This window comes from Cimex lectularius, unplaced genomic scaffold, assembly GCF_000648675.2.
Source record: "Cimex lectularius strain Harlan isolate CLEC.00 unplaced genomic scaffold, Clec_2.1 scaffold135, whole genome shotgun sequence".
NCBI classification, from domain to species: Eukaryota; Metazoa; Arthropoda; class Insecta; order Hemiptera; family Cimicidae; genus Cimex; species Cimex lectularius.
In genome coordinates this window covers 1,140,517-1,160,805 of record NW_019392793.1, presented here as the reverse complement: position 1 = coordinate 1,160,805, position 20,289 = coordinate 1,140,517, and the positions used below count along the sequence as shown (strand labels likewise).

General features: G+C 36.4%; 1 protein-coding gene across 2 annotated transcripts; it reads right to left on the bottom strand.

Moving 5' to 3' along the window:
• Positions 1–363: 363 nt before the first annotated feature.
• On the bottom strand, positions 364–17,242 carry LOC106663763 (TNF receptor-associated factor 4). 2 transcript variants are annotated; one of them, XM_014388851.2, is made up of 5 exons: positions 16,893–17,242; positions 2,321–2,416; positions 1,729–2,208; positions 1,225–1,635; positions 364–860 (listed from the first exon to the last, which is right to left on the bottom strand). In XM_014388851.2, the coding sequence occupies exons 1-5, from the start codon at positions 17,007–17,009 to the stop codon at positions 663–665; spliced, it is 1,302 nt and encodes a 433-aa protein (XP_014244337.1). In that variant the 5' UTR covers positions 17,010–17,242; the 3' UTR covers positions 364–662. The 2 variants fall into 2 exon arrangements, with proteins under 2 accessions (XP_014244337.1, XP_014244338.1); XM_014388852.2 differs by lacking the exon at positions 16,893–17,242 and adding an exon at positions 6,477–6,689.
• Between the last annotated feature and the right edge of the window lie 3,047 nt (positions 17,243–20,289).

The following is a 20,289-nucleotide window of genomic DNA, read 5'->3' as shown; positions in this document are numbered from 1 at the left end:
AGGTTGATATGATACTTTTTAAAAGGATAGTTCCTACTCACAGTAAGTTGTTTTGCAACGATCCGGATTTCGAGCCTTTTAGCTCATCATCAGGTTGAAGGACTTCTACAACCACGTCTCTCGACATGAATTGCCAAAGTGAACCGCTGATACCTCCGCCAACGCGACGTTCCAATTATCAGCTGATTTTTTTAATGACGCTCAATGGTTGATATGATTGTGCAGTTGCAAACCTTGAATTCCTTTATTTTTACGAAAATTCTAATCCATTTTGGTTTATGGTAACAAAGGAAAATAAAAAAAATAAGGACTGATATTGGTACAGTTTATTAAAAAATCACATTTACAATAAAAGTTTATTATACCTATTCTTTTAGTCTATAATATGATAAATCACTTTGTGATTTAAATTCCTAGATTGTAAAACTTTGGCAATAAAAAAAGATAAAATATTTAAAACTTTTCACTAAATGAACTAATAGTGCTATACGTACTAAATAGTTTATATTATTAGTATTAAAAATGAGATCATTTATACAAACTAGACATACATGTTAAATTATAACACAGTTTTTTATACACATTTGTTGGTAATTGTGCAAAAAAAATACAGAATATAAATTATGTACAATAAGTAAATTAAATAGTATTGTTCGTTTGGTTTAGACTGCTACAATTTTACTTGGGTCGACTTTTATCCTTAAAAAGAGTACGTCGTCCTTGATGAAACCCCTTTTGTAAAGGGTCTCGTGGGATACAAACCTCGGAAAGCCGAAACCGAGGGTATCTGGCTCTTTGCTCGGCCTCTGGAAGTTCTCCCATGTTGGGTCAGGGACAAAGCTCTCCACAATATTGCAAGCCTGGAAAACAGTCATCCATATTAATCATTTTTGACATAACTTTCCTTTCAGTTAATTATCAATTTAAAATTTTATTAAAAATGATTTCCAAGAATTAATGAACTGATATCGTAATGGTTATTATGGTAAATATTAAGTAATAATATCAACCACTACAATTTCTGTCTGTGAAGAACCCCCAAAATGGAGAAATGCGCAAAGAAGTGCACGGACAAACAAATCAAGTGAAATGAGATCAATTTCGAAAAATCAGAGATGATCAATTTTCATATTTGATTTATGTTCAAAAGCAAATAAATACTTTCTGTCCATTTTTTTTACTTTCATAAATAAAAAACTTTTTTAAGAAGTAAAAATTACTTACTTTTTCGCTCTGGTCAAAGAGGGTGAATGCAACAGAATGAGAGAACGGCCACTTGAGCAATGCATCGTATTCGCCTGGAAGCAATTTGATGTAAAGTGATAAGTGCGTCCCTTCACCGGTGCCGTTGCCATTGAGGAATAACGATGCTTGCAACTTGTATCCGAATTGGGATGTGTACCAGGAAGGAGATATCAGCTCAATGCCCTCTTTGCTCTGGGCGTCGGACATTTTAGAAGCGAAGTCTACAACTTTCCAGACTAGAGTTCCCGTCGTATTGATTGAAAGGCGTGACAAAGCAGACTTGAGACTTGCAATTTGGTGTTGTTGCCTTGAGACGAGACTGCACATAAGTGACAGATGCTGCTGAGTGTTCTCTTCTAGATGTCGGTCCATGTTGACACCTCTTAAACCCTAAATCAAATTAAAAAATTTATTAATAAAAAACTAACACGATTAAAAGTTAGAAATAATCAAATGAAACTATAAAAACGCAAAAAATAATACCTTAAATCTACATCCAGCGTCTTTGTAGGCACATGGTATGAGGGGAGATGTGCACTGTTCTTTCAGGTGGGCTTCGATTTCTTCACGGGGCAATGGTGACATCGGACATCTGTTTGGGCAAGGTACTGGTACCCGGAGGCACTTGGTCTGGTGTGCAGTCAGTGTGTCGGAAACAAAGCTTTGACCGCAATGTCTGCAAGGCACGAGACGCTTCACGCATTCAGCGGCCTTGTGTCTTGCTAAATGTCTTCTTTGGAGTCTGGCACCACACTTGTTCTCACAGTACAAAGGCTCCTTGGGGCAAGTACCCGTGTGAGCATCTAGCGCCGGCCCTGACAGCTCGGTTGAGCAAAACTCGCATCGCTCTGTTCTCGCTGGGCAAGTGTAACGAAGGTGATCCTCCATGAGAACTTTTGGTATCTGCGCCCCACAGAGTTTTGTACAAGGCATTGTGTCATATTTGCATGTGTTCAAGTGGGCCTGAATAAAACAATACAAATTATGTAATTGAATTACATTGAATATAGCCTTCGTAATTGCAATTTTAAGAAAATTTATTTTAAAATCAATTAAATTTATAAAACAAGTTTACCTTCAGTTTTTTTAGCTGATCACGCCATTTACAGCCCTCTTTGTGATGTATGCAGTATACAACTGAGCTCATAATATCCTTCTCAATATCAGAGATCTGAAAAATTAAAATTGTCGTTAGTGGTTTTATGATTCAACTATTATTCATTATAAATTAATTCAAACTTAAAACAGGCATGTTTATATATTAGAAGGTTAATAAATGTGTATGTATATTAATAAGAAGGTATAAAAGCAATTATGATCCACAACAGGCAAACTGATGAAAATGGCAAAATGCCTGATGCACAAAACTGATTAGAACGTTCGAATTGGTTGAACGTTCTTTGCTTAAAAAATAATGTTTTATGATAAAATATTGTTGTAGTACTCTGAGAGGCAAAAAAGAAAAAAGAAAAAGAAGACCATCATTAATATTTTTAATTAACTATTAGGCAATCCACTATTGATTATCTTACAATAATAATTGGTTCGTTTTAAAGATTAGAGGTACATAAAACACAGATAAACAATTTGTATTTACAATTGGATTTTAAAACAAAATTGAATAGTCAATTTCTTCTTGGTTGGTTTTTCTGTAAAGTTCCTTTCTAATGTGCTGATGGTTTGAAATTTTTTTTTTTTTAATTTAGGATTTTTAAGTTTCAAATTTATTTGAGTGATGGTTTTAAGTGATACAGATTCATATCATTGTTGGACGATGGAAGAAGTCAAGCGTAAGTGCCAGGGTGCTTAATATTCCCAGAATTGACTGAAGGGTGTTCTTTCACTACCAAGATTCTGGGTAGAGATTGGGGATAAGGGTGAAGGAAGCGGCCACAAAGCCTTCTGCACCTCAACCCGAGTAGATTGTGCTCCCCCCTGTTTTTTTTATAACCCACTGGCCAGATTGAGGTTGTTTAATCAACCTCCAAAACCTTGCCAGTGGCTCCTTAATGTAGTATCTTGCTTGTGGCTTTTCCTAGTTGCAAGAATGTACACATACATAGAAGACACTGGAGCTTACGCAAGAAAGCATAGATCAGGTCACAGTCGTGTCACATCACAGCGAGATGATTGTTTTATTTTATTTTATTTTTTAATGTACTCCGTTCAGAATCATCATTCTACCGCTGTTGAGATCAAGCAACGACTTCAACTAGTTAAAATATTAATGTTATTTTATTATATGTAAGGTGAACACTTTCAGAAGTGGGATCATGAGCGAGAACTTCTGTCAAGGCACAGAACAGCTCGGTTAAGTTTCACAAGACAGATCAATTGGACTGAGCAAGATTGGACTAAAATCTTATTTTCAGATGAGTCATTGTTTTGTTTGAAGTCTTCTGATGGCGGAGTTTGGAGAAGAACAGGAGAGCAATATTTTCAACATTTTCGTTCCAGAGAAGCTATGGAAGGCCGGACAAACTTGAACTTCATCGAGGGTTCCGCAACAGTTTCGCATTATGTTGAAGATGTGTTATCAGAAGAAGTGTTTCTTATATGTCACTAAATGGTGACATTTTTATTTTTATGCATGACAGGACCCCACACAGCAAAGATTGTTGTTGACTAGTTGAAACGGGTTCAATTCAATGTTTGGTGTTCCATGTTTTTGCTTGTAGTCCCAACTTAAACCCCATCGAAAACCTTTAGGATGAGTTGAAAAAGAGGGTAAAATTCGCCCAGGGAAGCCAGAGATTTTGCAGGAATTACGGATAGCGCTGTTGCAGAAGTATAAAAATTTTCGACAGCACTAAATTCAAAACCTCTTGAAATCAATGCATGTCGGATGCAAGCAGTGATCAATACAAGAAGAGGAAATATTCTGTACTGGTATTTTCTGGCTGTATTTTCTTCATTCTTTCCATAGCAACATTTCTATAAAATGGTTTTACTCAGTTTAATTATTAATTTAATGTGTGGGTGTTTAGTAACCATTAGTTAATGATTATTTGGAGATTGTGAGATGCGGTTTGGTGTGATGTAGGTTTTAAAAAAACATTTTCTTTATCGTGCCAACGTTTCAATCTTTATTGAGATCATCTTCAGGGCCTTGGATTTATAAACATTGTTTAAATTATACAAATTTTTTTACACACTTTTTTCACATCATATATGTATTTGTATAATTTAAACAATGTTTATAAATCCCAGGCCTTATGATCTCCAAATAATAATATTTAATTTTTTTTTTAATTTAGCTAAATCTTATATTAAAAAAAAAAAAATCCAGAAAACAACAAAAAATAAAAATTATGACGAATGCATTTTTTGCCTCTCAGTGTTGAATTATGTATATAACAGAACTGGTTCTGTTTAATATTAATACACTTTAATTGCTTATTGTTCAAAAATTGAGAAATTTGTTCATTTTATTAGAACTGAAAAGATAATTAAAAAATCAGATTATTTTGGTGCTGTTGTAAATATGACATAATAATATAATAACCTAATTTTTTTAATGTATTTTGTTTCTCGGCTTAAGACTGGAGACTTGAACGTGCTAGGAAGGGTGACTTATATAAACCAATCGAAACAGCACAGTGCAAGATTTAATTTTTCAATATCATAATTTTCACGGTCGAAAGGGCCCTCAGTTTTCCCTCAACTCAACCTCAACGGCAAAAAGGATTTATAATAACGGGAAATTGCAAGAAGACAATAGGCGGATAGATTTCCCGACGCCGATCCAAGATGGAAGGGGGAAATGTTATTTTGTAATTACTCGGTTTTGTTTGGCTCGCTTTTCGTGGGAACCGAGTGCTACAACCTCTCGTCCCTTTTTTTTTCCTCGCTCCTTCAACGATCCTATATAGGTTTTTGACTTTTTCAACTGCAATCTAATCTACTGAGATAAGGATTATCAGGTGGAGAGAAGGGATTTATTGATCTTTAGAACGCCCTGTGATTTCAGTGGGCAGCGCTTTTTACTGCCGTTGACGAGCATTCCCGTTCAAAATTACACAACGACATATTTATACGTACACATACACATATGAAAACGGGACAAGTCCTTGATATCCGCGCAGCTGCTGAAAACTAGTTCCTCCGGGTTTGAGGTTGTGTCACTTTTAAAATACCTCTGAGAATTCTCTCTGGAAATAAAACCGTTGGTAAATGCGTTTTAATTAAAGGAATGACGAAGACTTCAGGGATTTCAACGCCTCCCGGTCTACATCCGGCTCTTTCAGCAGACAAAGAAATTTCGAAACGAAATCGATAGAATATATTCTCTTTATGTAAAATTTAACATTGGCTTTTAACATTCATTTAAAAAAGTATTATTTTATAAAACGTGAACCAAAAAACAGCTTCTGCAACGTTAAGTTTAGTTTTAATTCAATCCTAAATTTAATGATTATTCGGAGATCGTGAGATGTGAATTTTACAAACACATGTAGGAGTTGAGATATATTTGTACAATTTAAACAATGTTTATAAATCCCAGGCCCTGAAGATGATCTCAATAAAGATCGAAACGTTGGCATAATAGAGAAAATGTTTTTCTAAAACCTACGTCACACCAAACCGCATATTACGATCTCCGAATAATCATTGACTAACGGTCACTAAACACCACAGACTCGTAAATTTAATATTGTATTGGGAAATGTTTTTTGATAAATAAGCAAGGAAATTGGAACTAATCGAAAAAATATACATATACATGCATTTTTGAAACAATATTCAGCTTGCAGTTGAAATTTCTCTCTGGAAATAAAACCGTACTAAATCAGCAGTTTATGTTGGCCAGTTTGATAATTATATGGTAGTAATATTAGCAAGTACGTACAAAAAGGACAAACTTCGAAGTCGACCGAAACGCGACATTCAAAATCAACAGGATCGTTCAAGCTACAGGTTCATCATTTGTCAGACTTCAACATATTTTACATTAAAAAAAAAAATCCGGTTTTAAATAATTTTAACAATTTAACGTGTTTCGACGTTCGTGTTTTCAGTTCTGTATAATTTATTTGGTTTATACTGCAAAAGTATATATATCTATCTGCTACCAACTAGTAGTTTCGGCCAAGTTTGTGGCACATTAGTCTCCAAAAATACAAAGTGAATCTTTGCTTTTTATTATTTCAGCTGCCAAAAAATAAATCTTTTTGTTAAATGGAAGAGGTGTTGATTTTTAATTAATCGTGTAGGTCCATTCATAGACTCACGTTTTCGATCTGATGGACACGTTGAAACATAGAACTGCAGCAGAGGTCCATCGTGTCCAAGTTAGGCTGCATTTGTGAAAAGTGGGAAGAAAATGAATTCGCAGCCCGGCTCGACGAGCGTTCCGGACCCGTTCGACACGTTCTCTTATCGCCGGCCCGTTGCTCACTGAAGACTGAACGTCCGTGTCGACAGTCGATCCTGCACTCGCACTCGCCCCCACTTCGCTAATTACACATGCAACGACTTCGCTTACCCACGCTGACCTCGCTTTGTCACTTGCTCTCATCGCCCCCACCATCGGCGGGGTAGCAAGTGTTGCTCTTTACAGACTTTCTCAGAAAGAATGCCCCGACTCGGCAAAACGGGCATCCTCGGTTTTCATCATTGATTAGATAAGGGATATTGCTTAAGAAACACTCCGGCTTTCACAAAAGAATCTCCAGTAAAAACCTACTATTAAAACTGATAATAATCAACCTCGTAACCTGCATGGTACTTGAAATGACTAATGCAAGTTATACTTGTATGATGCTGTCGCCGCCGTTGACTGTCCTAGTTTTTCCAATCGGACAAATAAGCACGACTAAACAATTTGAAGAACTTTTCGTAGTGGAGAATTAGACAGATGTCCTTGCTACCTGAGGAGGACGGGAGCAGATGTCAGAAGACAGATGTCCACTTTATCTCGCATGTGGTCGCCCCCCTAATCCAGGTGGCCCACTCCCTCAACCATATCATTCCGTTTAATACCCGGAGTCCACTGAATCGGAACGGATCGGAATTTATATAGATCCAATTATCGCAGATTTATCCAGAAATGATGAAACGTACAATCGTTATTGGAGTTGGTGCAGTATAGCAGTAGGTGCTACCTTACATTGTAAAAAATCTGCTATCCTCTTCCTTTCTTGGATCTGTATCACGGAGGATTAAGCCGATTCTGGCGTCCGTGGCTCATAGTCTGATTGCGGATCTCGTTAACATGTTAATGCAAACGGGCTGTTTCACCAGGTCGACGTCCATCGGAGGAAGTGCGCTCCGACGGACCAGAGTCGATGTCGAAATGACCTCTTGCTGGCTGGAGGAAGCTCCAGCCTTGTGTGACCGGAGCGTGTGCCTCGGCCAATTATTACGTGAAGGACCCCTCTGCAGACGTGACCCGGATCCGCCCTCATTTTCAATTTTGAAACAATTCCACTATCTTTATCTTTTGTTCGGGGTATTTCTGGTAAGACACGGGTCAGGACCTTCAATTAATCGTATAATGGGGCAAACAAATATACAGGCTTTTTTTAAGCAGCCGCTCTATGGAAAAATAAACGAATCCACACATATCAATGTTTAATATAACAATAATAGTGATATGAAGCTGTAGTTTGATAGTCTGCCTATTTTTGCTGGTTTTTGCTTCTCAGGCGGGTAGTATGAAGTATCTTTAAATAAAGGACAAACACTGTAGGAAGCTACAGACCAACCATTGTATATGGAAAAAGGCTGAAACGTTTGGCAGATAAAACCTAATATGTATTATAATAATGCCAATGAATTAAATAAAAAATAGCATTTTAATTATTTACCCCGAATCTTTCAACTAATAAAACATCGATTATTTAACATATCTCAGTATTCTTTTTGTTATCCTCTGTGTTTTGTAAAATTATAATTATCGGGGCGTCGGTGGCCGCAACGATTTAGGCGTTGACACGGCGGTTATCACTGTAAGATAGTCCGGGTTCGAATCCAGCGGCCCTGAATCCGAACCCGACATACTTGGAAATGGGCTTTTCAAAATGGGGGTTTCAAAAACACCGGCACTTTGAAGGTTTATACGACCTCTGCTAATGTGAACCTTCGTAAANATATATATAATTATCGTAAAATTGATCATTTTTTTATAAAGCATGAAGGACAAAATAAAGAATGGGCGAACCTAGAAATGATAAGTAAGTATACAATTGTCGATTATTCAAGACAATAATTATTTTAGGTCAAATTTTATGCTATATGGTGGTGTTTTAATGTTTCCGTTTCAAGATGCAGTTTTCCATTGATAACATTTTTGTGAGATGTGGTATATGTTGTGACATGGTATAGTTGAAGCGAGGAACTGTAGTTAGGTTCTCTCTGATCTACCTACTACTCTGCCTGTTAGCCTGTCAGACGCATTTCCGCGTTTTTCCATATTTAGTTGGTGGTCAGTGCGTTTTCTTGTTTCTTTATTCATATTTTAACGAGCGAGGATGATACAAAAGAACGATGAAGATGGAAGCAATGCGCTTTTGGTTATTATTGAGAGCGGCTGAACTGATTATATTCCGGTTTAACTTCCTAATCGATAATAGTTTATAAAGATTTTAAGAGAAACAGTATGAAATGCCGATAGATCAGACTTACTAGGATCACCAGAGCCTGAAGCACGACTAAACTTATTTTTGAACTTATATTTTTTGTTTACAGAAACTTTGTCGGTGATGTCAAGTCAAAATATTCCGTTATTCCGAATATTCATATTCCGCAATAATAAACAATAAAGGTTTAAATCAAGAATGTTGGTTATTTATTTTAACTAAAAGTTTAGCTAAACTTTGTTTTAAACTAACTTTAGTTCAAATAAATAATTGCATGCCGCCGGATTTAATAAGAGTTCTCGGACACGGCAGCGAGTTTCAGGGTCCTCTATTCCGATTTTTAAGGGAATTGGGAATTTTTTATTGTATATAACCTTCAAAATATGTGTTTTGTATGAGTGAGTGTATTTATTAGAGTGAATGGGGCTGATAGTGGAATAGAATCCCCATCGCCTCTCGTGCTGTGTACGTGACTTGGGTCGATGGCGGAATATTTATAAAAGTACCCCATCGACCCCAATTACATTAGTTTGTTATTGTATGCAGGTCGATGGAGGAATATTCAGTATTCCATCCACCAAATAGAATGAATGCAATGTATGTAGGTGTGAATGAATTTATTTGTGTGAATGCGTATTGAATGTGTGTTGCAATATTTCGCATGCGCTCGAGGCTGAAATGACCAAGCTGTCGGATGCCCCTTAAAAAATAAAATAAAATAAAAATAAATAACCAACATTCTTAATTTAAAATATTGTTACCACCAAATTAACTAAATATTATTAAAAAATAAAACTGAAATAAAGGCTTGGTTCGGCAAATAGTATAGGAATTTTTTTAAATTAATAAACGTAAAAAGGAAGTAAGTAATGGATTTTTAAAATTAAGAAAAGTAAAAGGGAAGTAAGTGAAGTATTTCCTGTCATACAGGATAGCTTAACGTCCAACTACCCACCCATTGGGTATCTAACAGATGACGGGTCAGAACCACTTTACAAATTTTTTTAATCAATTAATGTAAATTACAATTCCCAAGGTTTATGCCGAGATCGAACCCAGAATCTCTAATAAGACGAGGAATTAGATATATAGGGTTTGTTGAAAGTGTATATGAAAACGTTGGTGATCTGACCCAACGCGACCTAATTCCATTAGGGTCAGATTATCCAAGTCTTTGTTCGTGTCTAATCTGTTTGGTAAATAGGAATCTAAATCGGCCGGACGTTCTCGATAAGCGAGGTAAAATGAAAATACACGATAATCGGCGTCGTTGAAGTGGACAGCCCACACGTGGTGGCCTTCCGAAAGAGACGCCCTGTGAAGGCTAAGACCAGTCGGACCAGGTCTCCGGTCCCCCGAGGATGTGGAAGAGGTGGGGCCGGATATGGGCAATGATCGGGAAGGGAGGAAGTTCCCACGACGTGTCCATTGCGAAATCATCTTTGAAACGGACACACGCCTTAGGGCCGTCCGCGGGCACACGACCCCCAAGAGAATACAAAGAAGACGGTGACCGGAACGTGTTCCGGTACAACTACGGAATACATTTTCAGCTGGAAGAGCTCGGAGCCGAACTGGAACCGATGCTAATTACGCATTCGGATGAGCCCTAATTTACCTTTAATTGCGGTAAACCACGGGACATGGACGTCTTAAAAACACCCCCGAAGGTCAATCTTCGTGATCATTCTTGCCAAAAATAAACAGGCTGAACAAGTAGGTTTGTATGACTTTAGGAACCAGAACAAAGAAAGATGACAAAAACATACATTCCCACTATAAATAAAATAACAACAATGTCAAAGCCTTTTCGCAGGAAAATACATTTAAACACTTATAATTACATAAAGGTTAATCCATCGCGTTCTCTCTTAGTTATGAAATGGATGTAAACTCAACAATTATAACTACCAACATACCTTACACTATTGTTATTAGATTTTAACTTAATAATGAAAAAAAAAGGAAAATATATAACAATTGCAGGAAATATCTGTTAAAGGAGACCACCTCAACCTACATCCTTGCAAAATACATTTTATGAGAAAAAAACATGTTTTTGTAAGAAGAAACTATCAAAATCAAACACGTACATATATACATCTAATTATAACTCTTAGGAATTAAGGAACTTTTAAAACCCACATACCGGGCAATTTATTTTGGGTTGTATACAAGCCAAGGATCTTTCTGCTCTGAACGAAAGTGAACTGTCAAATTAAGTTTTCTTTAATAACTCTCAAATAAGAATAAATGAGTACATGTTCCGATAATTAAACTCAATGACTTCGCGACGGTTACGAGTGAAAAATGTGACGAGCAAAAGTTTAGCAGGGCCGTAATGAATTGCGGCCGGATCAAAGCTAAGATTTGTGGGGTTTTTTATCCCCCTGGTCTGTGAACAGGAGTTTTCTCATAGATTCCCGTGAGAAGGCAAAAACGACTTAAAAAGGGCGGAGAATGTTAATCGAAAAATGCGCGTTACACGAGTACCGGCTGGCTGTCTTTCCACGGCGTTTATGCCGTGAAAGTGTCGGAACCACCCCTCGGCGGGTGGGCTCGCTATGCAGAAAAGTCTTACCTTGGATTCGAAAAAATTGGAAAAAAAAGACATCGACTTGAGTCCACCTTCATTTAACACGTTTTAATGTCGAGTATAGTAAAATTAAATCACTCTGATGTCTAAAGTAATTTGCTTAAAAAAGGAAGACTACATAGATGTCACAAACTATTATATTATTTTTTTAAATTTTATTCACAATTAAATAAAATCTCTTAGTTGAGAGATCCATAAAGGGTGACAAGAAAGGCACCACTAATTAATATTTTTTTGTAATATTTCCAAATAGAGTCTGCAGGGTGGTGAGATCCTCTGGTTGGTCATTTGCTATCATCCTGGTCCGCCTATCCTCGCATTTTTCAAATTTAGTTTTTCGTCTGTGCGCTTTCTCGTGAATTTGTCCTTTTTGCAATTACTTCACTTCCGGTGGTTATCGAAGACGTACGTAAGTAATATTTTGGTTTAGTATCTTGGTCGATAATCGTTTATAAAAGCTCATTTAGGCATAAAACCCCGGTAAAATACATTTATTGATACTATATTAAACTGACTAACCATCGAAGGGATACCTTCATAATCTTACTGATCTATTAAACCGATGGAGATTTAGTAAAATTTTTAATCAACAGCACTAAACATAATCCATGAAAAAACTAAGGATAACAAACAGACCAGGATGGTAGGTCCATTCATATAAAACATACTGGAGATAGAATAAAAAAATTGATTATTTGGAGATGGTGAGATTCGGTCTGGTTATAAATCCCAGGCCCTGAAGATGATCTCAATAAAGATCGAAACGTTGGCACGATAAAGAAAATGTTTTTCTAAAACCTAACACCAGGCCGCATCTCACGATCTCCAAATAATCACTTTTCATATAGTTTCATGAGGCTTGAGAAATAATAAGAAAACACTTTTTTTTTGCACAGAAATATGATGAAGAGAAAAGCCTAATCGTTCTAAAACTAGAAAAACACCAGGAGGGTTAAAGACCTCCGAATTGGCAGTACGACTTATCGTTCCTTTACACATAATAACAGACAGACAGTTTCAACATTCATTTGTACTCGTTTTATGGGATTTAAATGATGGTAGTTGACGGTAGGAGTACGGTGTGTGTCGTGTGGGACTGGTTTGCTGCACCCATCACGCGAACCGAGTCCAATTCCCACGACTCCAGCGCTCCTCAGGACCCTCCCCTCGCTCCTGCCGGCCGATTAGTCATATATCTCAAACGGTAAATCTCCTATTTATAAAGTGGATCCTTTTCTTATCCCATGGGAAAGTAATCAACAGGAATTTCCCCGTCAAATCAACTCGCCCTTGAACATCTTTCATCTCGTAAAAACTTCTTCCAGCTGTTAAGATTTTTACCAGTTCAGAATGAAACGATTGAAAAACGTTCGATATTTCTTAAAATATTTTTACTTATTGAACTTTCAGAACTTAGCGGATTTCACAATACAGTGGAACGATACGGTCGTGAAGGATGTATCGGTTTTATTAAAGGACGAGGCGAAAAATGATAAAGAAAGCGCAGCCTCTCCCCCAATAAGGTTTTTTTATTTATTTCTAAAGGTTCCTCTTCGAGAAGTACGAAAAGAAAATCTCCGTTCAACGAAGATCTTACAGACGTCTGGATGTAACCCAATGATCAAAAGGCGCGGGCGTCAGCCCGTTTCGATTCCGTGTAATTCGAGAGGTCGATGTGTGTGTTCCGCCAGATTCCAATGGAATTCAACCGGTGTCTGCAACAAAAACTAGACAAAAATAAAAGGAACGAGCGTGTCGGTGCCTTCCCACAATATCCGAGGCGGCCAGCTCTGCATACATTACCGGACAAAAGAATGTGTCAACAAACTCGATCCATCACTAGTACACCACGGCATGAAAACAAATTAAAGAACGCGAGGCACAAGGAACTCATTCCTTTTGTCTCGGGGCTCTCCTGACGCTTTGTAGAATGGATTTGAGTAGGGCAGTTACAATTCTCACAAGATATGTGGGAAACCAAACCGGATATCACAGAAAGTGCCTGGATGATTGTCTTTTCTTCCATATTGGTTACTTTAACAAGTTTTATTCCCATAATTTCTTTAAAGGCTTAAAGGTTTTAAAGACGGACAAAACTAGTCCTGACATGATTTTCCCTTATATTTCAATTTTAAAAAATAAGGATCGCATGGAAAAAGTACGACAAACTTTCTGCACACGAGAAAACATGTTAAAAACTCAGAAAATATGTCGTGTAATCAGGATTTGATTCTCGGCGACAATTGAAAAATGGCAAAAAGGAGGGAAAATTCGAAAGGTAGGTTGAGATGGGAAGTATGTGTCCGAATTGATCTAAGTCACGATAGCTCAAGTGGTAGAGCAGCGGTGTATTTAGCCGAAGGCCGTGGGTTCGAATCACCCTCGTGACACTGGCTTTTTTATTTCAACCAATAACTTACATAAAGATTAATTAATTTAAACATCAAAGCTATGTTACAAGTGCCTAGGGATCTTAATATTAAAAAATGATTAATATATTTTTTTATTTCTGAAATTCTCCCTGTTCTCGCCGTATTTTGCCAACTTGTTTACTATTCGCATATACAAAAAATATAGTGGAGACAAACTTTTCAACAAAACATTTTTATTTGTTGATCTGAACGCTTTCTCGTTCATTTGTGCAGTTTGTAGGTGAAAAACCGCGACTGGTCGAGAAGTAGAGCGAGAGTTGGAACCAGAATCGAGTATGATCTAACTCTGATAACAGTTCTTGCAATCCGGTCAAGTCTAAACAATTTTCTGAAATATCGAAATTCGTCTGGTAATTTTAAACAATTTCTTACTTTAAATTATTATTAGATATGGGAAAAAGAGGGAAAATTCGGACGGTTGTAGAGTTGGTTAGAAATGGAGAGTTGGTGTCCGAGAGGATCGAAGTCACGATAGCTCAAGTGGTAGAGCAGCTGCGTGTTTAGCCAAAGATCGTGGGTTCGAATCCCGCTCGTGACACTAACTTTTTCATTTCAAAAACCTTATGTAAAAATAATAATAATTGAAAGAAGTCACTTGGTCAATTGACTACTGAAACGTAAATGATATTAATAAAGTTTGCACACGTTTAAACTTTAAATTATGTTCATTTAATTTATAGTCACGATAGCTCGAGTAGTAGAGCAGCGGCGTATTTAGCCGAAGGTCGTGGGTTCGAATCTCGAATAGCTTTTTCATTTCACCCAAGACCTTACATAAAAAGAATAATTAATTGAAAGAAGTAACTTGGTCAGTTGACCACTAAAATGTAAATGGATTAATTATTAGATATATTAAAAGACCGTTTAACAAATTGATGAAGGATCTCTTTCCCTTGATTCATCCGATAATATAAAGGATCAGTCAAAATCACCAAGGTTTCACGTAAAGCATCAAATAACTGGTGACTTTATTTTTAAGACTCGATCCGAAAATTGCCAAGCAAATAAAAATTGGTTCAACGTTCTTCCAATAATTCTGAATATTTACCTTTCTGTGGAAACGAAATATCGACAAAATAAATTGTGCAATTTTTTTTAACTGTAGGTTCAAGGATAGTTAGGTTCAATTCCACTTTCTTGCAGTTATAAATATAAATACGTATGTTTATAAATTGATATTATTACAAACGCAAGTACGTTTGAGGTTTCTCTTAGAATAGACGGCAGGAATGGCCGTCTAAGTGAAAGGAATGCGAAGCAATGCACATGACGTGGGCATACCTGATCGTTTCCTTGGCTCAAATTGGCATCGAAGGGCATTCTACACGTTTACAAGTCGTTACAATTAAGAAAACTCGGATTTTGGATGACATCGCATAAACAGTGCCGACGGGGGAGGGGTTCGAGCTGTGAAGAATTGTCAAACCGCAAGATTATTCGACCATTGACCTTTCTGAATTACATAATCTTGCGCTGAGGATTTTCATTTTGTAGGGTGAATCCCCTTTCATATGCTTTGTCGATACCTAAAAGACCTGGGTACAACAATGTACAAGGAAGTAATTTTAAGATATTTTTGGCAAAGACCTTCAATTTGGGGTGTGAACTTTCAAATATTTAAGTAATGGATTATCTATTTGTTTCGGCCTTCGTGAAACATTTTTTAAAAATTAATCCTATTATGTATGGTTTTGGTTCGAAGCGGGATTCGAACCCACGACCTTCGATTGGGTTCGAATCCCGTTCGTGACACTAACTTTTCATTTCAACCAAAACCTTACATAAAAAGATTAATTAATTGAAAGAAATAATTTGGCCAATAGACCACTAAATATAATGATTATTTAAAAAACAAAAAGACAAACAATCAAGCAATGAAACGCATTCCATTCATGAATTAAAGTACACAAGACAAGAAATTTAGTAAATATAGAAAGCTTTAATAAGTTAAAGACTGCTTTATTTGGCAGAAAACAATATTATATATTCATACAATGAACTATTATTGATTTTATTAGTTCTAGAAAAAAAAACAAGATGACTTGCTCATAAAGGAATATTAACGACCGTTAAAAGAAGACCTTCTCAGGTGAAATCATGAATAAATACTGTAAGGCAACCCCGTTATGAAAATTGCAGTTAAAAACAATCCAATTTTGGCTCAATAGATTTCATGGTCGAATGGTTCAAATACAGGAGGTGGTGGATCAGAAGGATTAAGTACAATTGAATTGTCTATTATTTGTCATACTACCGTCTATTTCTGCTGTTTTCAACTTTTGGGAGGCTGTCTTTGCTGTTCCTTTCTGATTTTATTCGTGCCAGCATATGGGAAAGTGGCACTGCTTTGGCCTGTTTCGTATTAGAACAATATTGCCTCCCCTGGGGCCATTCCGTGAACGGAAACAAAACTATTTCGAATCGTCAATACTATATTCAAATATGTGTACAAACGTTTAAGCCTTGACGTTTAACAAAATGTTTATAACTTACTCAAGGTAAAGTACAAACATTTTGTTTGTTAATCTTAGGGGGCGAAATGTAACGGACATCCGGGACCGGATGTCTTGTAAGATATACTCAAATAAGATCTCATGTTTTCACAGTACAATTTCCAAACTTTGTGCGTATTTTAGAAATGTGAAGCTTTATAAAGCTATAACGGAAGTTTTGCTTATAAATTTTAAAAGCCGAAACTCTGGACTGTCACTTTTTGTTGAATGGTTACTATTTGTCTTCAAAACACATTGTTTATTCAGATAGATTTACCGTTAAGTTCATCGTTTTATATATTGTGTTAATACTGTTTAATATTAATTTATAAACCAATGTCTAATAATGTATATAACTAGTTCTGATACAGGTGTTTATCGATCCATCCTTCTATTGTCTTCATCCTTCATATGTAAAAATTTTATAAGTATAAGTTGGATTTTGTGGTGTCTGTTCAGAAAATGCATCTTTATATGTCGAAATAAACACCTAAACCAGTTTCCACATCGGACTTAAAGGTAGAGGAAGGTCTTGACTATGACTTACGTCAGGATTGCTGGATACGGGCGTGATGTCCTTATCCTGCGGAGGGTTGCCCTTTGAGGGCGAAAGCCTAGCCGGAAAGCTGAGGGTCTTTGTCCACTGTGCGAAGCTCCGAACCATGTTGACGAGTAGTTCACTGACAGGGTGACGAACATCGACTGGAGTAGACTCTGGAGGGCCTGCGGCTGGCAACACGCCTACCCGATCCCCTTCTTCGGCCGTCCTTGTCCTGGAGGGGGAAGGTCATTCCGAGACACCCACAAACCCTTTTTTCTCCTTCGACATCCTCTTGCTTCTGGAAAAACACGTGTAAGGCGATGTTGCCTTTTTTTCCTGTCTCTGTTTTGGAGAGTTGATGATACCGCAAGGATGGGACAAATGGGCTAAATCCGTTCCAAAAGGCCATCCCACTTCCCCCAATGTCTTTTCACCTAATAAGCGATAAATATCAACTGTAAATGCTTATGAAATAAAACGTGGGGTTAAATTTGGTCTGATAGCAAAGTGGCCGCGCTTGATTAATGGTTTTGCAATTTAGATCAATCATCAAGACAATAGGCCCTCTATTATTCATAGATAACATGTAGAAAAAAATTAAAACCTCTTAAAACATTTCATTTTTTAATTCATAAATAAACGTGTAATAACATTTCTATTCAACACTGTCAGGCAAATCCTTTCACAAAAATAACAGTAATAATTATAAAATAACAGTTATAATCCAAATACAACCCACACAAGGAAGGATAAAATAATTGGCTCAATAAGAAGTTTTTGTTTGTTTAATCTCTCCTGAAACATGTGGTTTAAATTTAATGGTTAATTAATTAATCTTTTTATGTAAGGTCTTGGTTGAAATGAAAAAGTTAGTGTCACGAGCGGGATTCGAACCCACGATCTTTGGCTAAATACGCCGCTGCTCTACCACTTGAGCTATCATGACTTCGATCCTCTCGGACTCCAACTGTTCATCTCAACCTACAACCATTCGAATTTTCCCTCTTTTTGCCATAACTAATAATAATTTAAAGTAAGAAACTGTTTAAACACATTTAAACATTTTGCCCTATCGACACGATAGCTCAAATGCTTAGAGCAGCGGCGTATGATTCGAGGTCGTGGGTTCGAATCTCGCTCGTGATACTAACTTTTTCATTTCAACCAAGACCTTACATAAAAAGATTAATTAATTGAAAGAAGTAATTTATTCAATAGACCACTAAATATAATGGGTTTAATGGTTAATTTTTAATTTTATACACATTACCAGTTTTTAAAGACAGCCTTCGGGAAGTTTAATTATTTCATAAAATATTGATTGGCCTCAAATGGACAACATAGAAATCATCGATGCTGATCTTGAAAAACTCATTAATAATGTACAAAGAACTGCATGGGACAATGAACCTCATAAAATAATGGCCAAACTTACGAGAAATTGTGAATATTGTATAGGAAAAGATAAGTAAGGAAAAGAGAACTCATGTCTCTACGGACAAAACAAGATTTAGTAAGCTCACTCGTCCTTGAATATAAAAATCAGACATGTAAAAAAAGAATCATTTTTATCTTTTACCTTAATGAGCTAACAGATGATCACATGTCTGACCAGTCACTGTGTAAGACTGCGAAATCCATAAATAGACGTATAATTCCAGCATCACTTCTTATTTCTTAAAGTATGTATTCATAATCAGTGAACTAATGTTAAGTTACCAAAGTTTTGAAATCTACATCCATAATGAACCCGAATCTGACGAGCAACTACAAGAAAAAATTTCATATCATGATCCCTACATTAAGATCCATGCGGTGACAATCAAAGAAGTCCAAAACAAACAAAACTGAAATCAACGAAAAAAAGCCCCTGGATTAATTACTGATCTGATTTTTAAGGAGTTAAGAAAAGTTGTACCAGCGATGATCAGAATCATAAATTCAGCCTTCAGAATTAAATATGAGCTACAAACATAGAAGATCGATGAGGTGATTATGATTATTTTTAAACAAGATAAACCGGAGCTCGGATCATACATGGCGATTTCTCTATTGCCGGTGTTTTGTAAATTATTTGAAAATCGTCTTGAGCGAAAAATAACATCCGACAATCGGTTTGGTATATTTACCTACAAGTGGCGAAAGCAGACGACAGTGTCTGGCATATATGGGCTAAAATATAAAATAACAAATTTCTTTCCAGACAATCCAAACTTCAACCAAATCCTATTTGCTGACAGGGACCTATTCGGATATCAATCAAGCAGGAATGCCACAAGGCAATGTTTTACGGCCTGTTCTATTCCTGCCTTCTCAAGCGATCTGGCAAAAAACGAGGAAAATTCCAAGGCAACATTCGGTAATGAAACGACAATTATGGCGGTTGGAGAAAACTACGCCGGTGTAAACAAAAGGAAAACCGTAGAGGAAATTATAAAGCCCCATTTGCCCATCATCGAAGGCTCAGAGACAAAGAGAAAGAGTCGACCTTTTAGACGTCGAAAACTTATCTAGATGATACAAACCCGAAAGAAGTTAGTAAAGCAATGCCGATATAAAAATATACATAAAGGTAAATTATGCCCGACGAGACAAATATGACAGGTTTTCTAATATCTCTTGTTGTACAGAAAGTTTCTTAAAAATATTAAGGAAATCCTATTTTGAACATGATCAGTAATGATTAATTTTATAAATATTTGTCTTCATTGGATTAAAAATTTTCTAAAATTCTACTATTTTATATTCACATATGTATGTACTTCTACAGTTTATACAATAGATTTTAGGTCCCATAATATTTTTTAAAAAATATGGGGATATAAAAGTCATGTTTCACTGTTCATGATTTGGGCTCTGAAAGTAATGCGAGTACCATAAATTATTGTTTAGAACATACCATTTTATGAGGAATTACATGAATAAATTATCATGGCACATCTACCAAGGAAAAAATTGTTACCGTCTCGGATTTGATACGTAGGATTATGATATAGGACGATTTTAGTAAATTCTTTTAGAACGTGATCAAAATTAAATTTATTGCATGTTATCCTTTTTTATTAGCTTTCAGATAATTTGTTTTGTCATTCTCCTAAAATGTTCTCTGCTAGTGGCCCAGTTTAATGTTTATATGAGCAAGTTAGTGCGGAATTCGAACCCATGATCTTCGGCTAAATACGCCGCTGCTCTACGACTTGAACTATCGTGACTTCGATCCCGCTCGTGGCACTAGCTTTTCCATTTCAATCAAAACCTTACAAAAAAAGATTAATTAATCGAAAGAAGAAATTTGGTCAATAGACCACTTAATATAATGGATTTATATGAGCTTTCGTCGATTTGCAAGCTAAGGTAGCCAGAAAGTACCTTGTACCATAAATACAACGATTGAAGTATCATG

Coding starts and splice junctions, on each gene's coding strand:
- LOC106663763 (XM_014388851.2), bottom strand. CDS start 17,009: ATGGTTCGGAGCTTCGCACAGTGGACAAAGACCCTCAGCTTTCCGGCT. Junction 1,636..1,728: donor ACGCTGGATGTAGATTTAAG/GTATTATTTTTT, acceptor AATTTGATTTAG/GGTTTAAGAGGTGTCAACAT. Junction 861..1,224: donor TCTTTGACCAGAGCGAAAAA/GTAAGTAATTTT, acceptor ACTGTTTTCCAG/GCTTGCAATATTGTGGAGAG.